The sequence below is a fragment of the Nansenia antarctica genome (genome assembly GCF_963989245.1).
Source record: "Nansenia antarctica genome assembly, chromosome: 1".
In the NCBI taxonomy this organism is placed as follows: domain Eukaryota; kingdom Metazoa; phylum Chordata; class Actinopteri; order Argentiniformes; family Microstomatidae; genus Nansenia; species Nansenia antarctica.
This window is the reverse complement of record NC_137674.1, coordinates 92,630,961-92,637,191: the sequence shown is the minus strand read 5'-3', so window position 1 is coordinate 92,637,191 and position 6,231 is coordinate 92,630,961. Positions and strand designations below refer to the sequence as shown.

General features: G+C 44.8%; 1 protein-coding gene across 1 annotated transcript; it reads right to left on the bottom strand.

Annotated features, from left to right (window-relative positions):
* Window positions 1-179: 179 nt before the first annotated feature.
* LOC308154186 (E3 ubiquitin-protein ligase TRIM35-like) lies at window positions 180-1,903 on the bottom strand (the record flags this gene model as incomplete). Its single annotated transcript, XM_080527359.1, has 3 exons — window positions 180-455; window positions 870-958; window positions 1,084-1,903. 3 exons carry the CDS (start codon window positions 1,901-1,903, stop codon window positions 180-182), a joined length of 1,185 nt encoding a protein of 394 aa, XP_080383485.1.
* Window positions 1,904-6,231: the final 4,328 nt, after the last annotated feature.

Below are 6,231 nucleotides of genomic sequence, written 5' to 3'. Positions count from 1 at the left end.
TGACAACGTATTAAACTGTTCCAGCAATCCTCACTCAGCTCTGCCCATGACTGTCGATACTCTTCCTGTAGTGATGATAAAGAAGATGACATTAATAATCGGATACACCTGTCCCCTATAACACCTGTAGTGTATAACACCTGTAGTCTATAACACCTGTAGTCTATAACACCTGTAGTCTATAACACTGCCACGCCGCCAATGTTGGGGTCCAGGAAGTTGTGTGTTTTGACGACCGCGGTTTTCTTCTCCGAGGCGGCCTTCTTGGCCTCCAGGCGGCGCTGTCGGCAGGACTTGGCCGGCTCGGGGAGCTTGCGGACGGCGCGGCGGAAGTTGTCCAGCACCTGGATGGCGCCGGACTTCATCTTCTGCCGCTGGCCCTCCTCGCTGCCGTGCTCGTCGGTGAGCGAGACCTTGTAGAGGGGCAGCACATGGAGCTGCTCGTCCTCGGGGATCTCCCCCACCTTGCGGTTGTCCTCTTTCGTCAGGGTGCACACCTGGGAGAGAGGCGGTGGTGGGGGGGGGAAGTGGAGAGAAGGCACAAGAGAGGCAGTTCTAGTTCCCCAGACAGCCAGCGAGCAAAGGCAAGCCTCAAGAATGAATATGAAACTCCTTAAGCAGCCAGAGTGGAGGAGAAAGAAGGGGTATCTCCGTCGCTCTCCCCCTCTTCCTCCGCAGCGTCTCCACTCAGCATCTGCCGGGGCACCCAGCTGAACGGGGCGCGAGCCTCTAAATATTACTTTAACTTTTGACAAAGTTCTCCTGCTTTTAAACCAACACTTTTACACTGAATCAAGACAAACTAACAAACAAAACACAACCAAACAGTCAACTAACAATGGGAGACAAGGAGGAGCATTTAAACAGACGGGCAGCCCTCTGATTGGAGAATGGGCAGCCTTCTGATTGGATGGGAGTGGGATGATGAATGAGGGAATGATTGGCCAATTGACAACACCTGGATGGAGAATGATAGAGGAGAACACAGAAGGGAAGGAAACACAACAAGGACACATGTGGACGTAACAAACATATTCATATAATCTATTAGATATTCTTAATCCAGTTCTCATCAGTACTAACCATGCTTGACAATCCCCTGCATCTTCTCCCAGACTCTGAACTGCAGGTTGCCCAGGTGTTTGGCCACGTCTATCAGCGCTCCTGAAACCTTCTCTGGGTCTGGCAGTGTAAACTGGGCTCTTTTCTTACTGGCCTTGAAGTTCTGCAGGAAGGAGATGTCTTCAGCTTTCAGCTCCTTCTCTAAGGCTGTGATTGTGTCTGAAAGTGATGATATCTGTCTGCTCAGTGCCTCAGTCTTCTTCTTCATCATCTGACTCTTCTGCTCCTCTTCCTCTCTCAGTGCAGCCATCCTGGCCTCCTCTTCCTCTCGTAGAAACTGGTGGAGTTTCTCAAACCCCTCCTTAATCTGTCTCTCTGTGTGCTGGGCCTGGCTCTTAATGTGCTCTGATGTTTCATCACAGGTTTGTTTAACTTTGTTAAAGACCTCCAGCTTCTCCTGTAAGGGTTTCAGAGCTGTCTGGAGTTCCTCCTTATGTTCCTGTGCAGCCTCGTCTACTGGGACACAGTCATGAGATTTGTGTTTCTTTGAGGCCTGACACACCACACAGATGGGCTGTTTATCATCCAGACAGAAGAGCTTGAGTTTCTCACCGTGCAGACTGCACAGCACCTCAGACCCTGCCTCAGCTCTCTGACTTCTCTCCTGTAAGAAGGCCTCACACACGTTCTTTAGAGCTAGGTTAAAGGTAAGAGGCTCATGCTTTGAGGATCTTCTCCTACAAACTGGACATTCCCGAGATTCCTTGTGTTCCCAGTATTCCTGCAGACAGGCCCAACTGTGAGAACAAGTCTTCCAAGTTGTAGGCCCGACATTTGTCATTAATAGTAGAATCCCATCCAGTTAACAAACTGAACACGACAAGAGTAAAAAACAACATTGTAGATGTAGCAGGCTTCAGCTAGCAGAGCAGAGTAGATGTAGCAGGCTTCAGCTAGCAGAGCAGAGTAGATGTAGCAGGCTTCAGCTAGCAGAGCAGAGTAGATGTAGCAGGCCTCAGCTAGCAGAGCAGAGTAGATGTAGCAGGCCTCAGCTAGCAGAGCAGAGTAGATGTAGCAGGCCTCAGCTAGGAGAGTAGATGTAGCAGGCTTCAGCCAGCAGAGCAGAGTAGATGTAGCAGACTTCAGTCTGCTCTGAGAGGTAGTCACGTGTGGGGAGGTACACAGAAGGTCTTCGGTTCGACGCTTTACACACAGAGTCTGCATGGAACCTGCTGAAGTTGCTCTTGTTATAAACGGGAAGCCCTTTTAAGAAATCCGCCTCCTCTCATCGAAGTTCTTATGATATCCTCGATGTTGAAAGATGAACCAACCATGCTTGACAATCCCCTGCGTCTTCTCCCAGACTCTGAACTGCAGGTTGCCCAGGTGTTTGGCCACGTCTATCAGCGCTCCTGAAACCTTCTCTGGGTCTGGCAGTGTAAACTGGGCTCTTTTCTTACTGGCCTTGAAGTTCTGCAGGAAGGAGATGTCTTCAGCTTTCAGCTCCTTCTCTAAGGCTGTGATTGTGTCTGAAAGTGATGATATCTGTCTGCTCAGTGCCTCAGTCTTCTTCTTCATCATCTGACTCTTCTGCTCCTCTTCCTCTCTCAGTGCAGCCATCCTGGCCTCCTCTTCCTCTCGTAGAAACTGGTGGAGTTTCTCAAACCCCTCCTTAATCTGTCTCTCTGTGTGCTGGGCCTGGCTCTTAATGTGTAATGTGTCTTAATACTACACCAACTGAGACACACTAATGACAGTGAACACATCATCCACCTCACCAATACTGAAAGCATTCAAGTGATCGTCAAAATACATCGTAATGACCTTAGTGGTCAAAAACAATGCTTCTTCATCCTTAATAATGACATTGACAATCTTATTGAAAATAGGCGTTTCATTTTCAACATGAGTGCAAACATACATTCCAATGTGGTACTCTGTTCCATAATTTTTCACCCAGGAAGTAGTGGGGACACTAGATGCATTCAAAGTTACACAAGCCTCCAAGACCTCACCGCCCTCTAGCTCACTAATTAATACATACTTAAGGGGACCAAATGTAAATCTTTGGAAATAAAAATTCTCCCAATGAAAAGCCAATTGATTCTGATGTTTCTTTACTAGTGTTTTGGTTATGTTTTTAAAGTTCTTCACAGACCTCTTAAAGAAATTGTGTTTCCCCTCGAACCTCATACACCACATGTGTATAAGTGGACCTATTTTCCTGATACATCTGGGATAATGAATCATCAGATGATGCTTTGGGATCAGCCTCTTATCTGTAAATACAGATTTGAACAGTTTGTGATGGTCAGAAATTAAGTGCTTCAAAAAATAAGTAATTCCTTTTGTTATGATAGGTGAAAATACAATGTTAACGATCTGAATCAAAAGTAGAATCACGTTCCAAAAACTGCTGTCCTGGTCAACTAGATCTCCAAAAATCAAGGGAGTATTACGCAGGAGGCACCATGACTGAATGGCATTGAGACCAAGGCCGTTGCTACCATCGTCAACTTTGACTGTACTAGGTCTGTTCTTTCTCTCACTGTATCCATAGTTAAAGCTCTGAATCCTTTCTGAAATTGAATGTACAGTACAAACAGAATCCTTCACTAAGTACTGAAAAACCAGCTTCAACTCATACTGTACAACACCTTCTAGGAGGTCATGCATAATATCCACTGCAAAATTGTCAGAGCAATGGAAAAACTGCAGTTCATTGAGAGGACATGTTTTCTTAACGCCAAATGAGTGGACTAGAGAAGGGTTTTGTGCCATAGCTTCACAATGTTCTGAATAGAGCTCCCTTGTGCGAAGAGTTAAATCTGGGTCATCCTCAATAAAGACTGACTGCAAGCTTGCTTTGTCGGTTAAACAAAATCGGCAACAGTAAGTTGCACTGAATGACTCAACCATGCCAAAAAGGCCATGTATAGCCAAATTATCACCAGTAACCTGAATAACAGACCCCTTCAACGGTGTATCTGAAAAGGGCGTCTGGAGTCCCTGTGTCTCTAAAACTTTTAAGTCTCTCACAAGAGGCTGTAGGATTGGACCAAACCCATACTTCTTCAAGTCCTCTGAATGGAAAAGTGCCACAAGGTGAATGTTCATCAAAACAGAATTTAGCTTGGGTGGTAAATTTCTTAAAATGAAATAAATACAACCGAGTTTGTGTATTCCTTTTTTAGATCCGAGCAGATTGGCTGTTTCGAAATCATCGTAATATAGCTGAATCTGAAGCGCATGTTCTTGCTGTGCAAATAATGAATGATTTCGGAAGTATGAACCATCATTAATGTCTTTGAAAATGCCATCTTGATGAAGCTTTACTTCCTGAAAACAGTTGCAGAGTTCCTGGTTGGTAAACATTGACTCAAGAGTTCCCAAAATGGGTACATACATACATTTGTCATTGACTGGAATTTGACTGTATAGACCTGTTCTATCTTTGCGGACATCATAACGCACACCGAGAACATGTTCCTTGGGCTCAACAATTTTCCATTTATTTTCAAAATATCTTTGCCTCTTAGTTTCAGTATTGAGGAGTGAGAATGGATTTTCAAGCTGCTCAAAACAGTTTCTAACTTTATCTAGGGCGTGTTCAGTTACTTCAGATGAAAGGCACTTAAGAACGGCCTCCTGTGCTTGAACATGGACATCTTTGACAAGCTCCTCCATTGAACTAGCTAAACATTGCACAGTACTTTCAGGGACTCCAGATGCTTGTACTTGAGCCATAATAGAGCTACACATATCCAATAACTGCCTTTTTTCAATAGGAGCTGCATTTGGCAGTGAATGACCAACTACGTCAACATTTGTAGTGGTATCAGTAGGAGTAGTAACAGCAGGAGTATCAACAGAGTCAACATGATCAGTAGATCCAGAGGCTACACAGTCTCCATGTACTCTCAATAAATGTTTCTTGAATCCACAATAAGTGTAAAAAACAGATGAACACCCATGTTCACCGCATTTTAAACGCAACGTACGGCCTGGGTACAAAGCATGAGTAAACTTCAAATGTTGGAACAAAGCTGAACTAGTGCTGTGCTCTAACTTACAAATGTAGCATGTAAACATCTTTCAATGTTCTCCCTAAACCTCAATGTTGTGAAGTCGCACCCTGATTTCTTTGACTCTTGGACTCTCCTTGGCAGTTCCCACATCAATGCCATACACGGTAGTTTGAAGGAAGGTGAAGAAGCTGGTCAAGGCCTCGTCGTAGGACACAGCAAACACAAAGTGTGCCTTAAACAGTTCGTCAAAGGCAGCCACAGATGTTTGTACCATGCACGGAATGGCCTTCTGGTCCAGGACGATGTAAAACTTCTGGATACTGCTCAGCTTTTCTCCGACCGCGAGGAGAAAGGGCTGTGTTGATCCAACTTTGCTGAGGAACGCGTCAATGCTCGTCCCGACCTATAGAGCGATGAAGAAGAAATTGTTCTTGTGTTTGTGTGTGCTCACACCCAAGAGACAGAAAACATTGTCCACCTTCCCTGGACAGGCATCATCTCAAAATTACATGCATGTATGTTAAAGGTAGTTTTTTGGCGTATGGAGGGCTGGCGTAAGCTCTTAGCATGGATGATCATGTCTATTCAACCATTTAGAAGTACATTAAAACTGAAGCAGCACTCTGCTTGGTTAAAAAAAAACATTTTAAATGATCAATCTGGTACAATATTGGTCTCTTCCTAGAATTACAATGAATAAAATATACAGTACCAAATTGTTTATCTATCCCCCAGAGATGCTTCTTTTCAAGAGCTGTGAAGGGGAGATACTCTAGGCAGACCTAGAGTATCAAATCAGAGGTTAAATCAACAATCATTCTTCATCCACGTGTAGAACATGTACCTTCACAAACTTGATCACATGACCAGCAGCATCACTGGCACTGACTTTTCCAGTCGTCCTTCCTTTTGCAGTTGGAGGCAAGAGATGAACAAGCAGGAGGAGCGCTGCCACGTGACGTCACTGTCCCATCCTAGTGGATTAGAAGGGCCACACCCACATCCCATGAGTACAGTCAAAGCTCATAGGTGCAGATGAGGACTGGTAAACAAACACCCACATTAAATGTACACTTACCAGAATCATTTGATTCCTCCTGAGCAGTCAAAAGATCGTCCACATGAGTACCAGGGCGAAGGT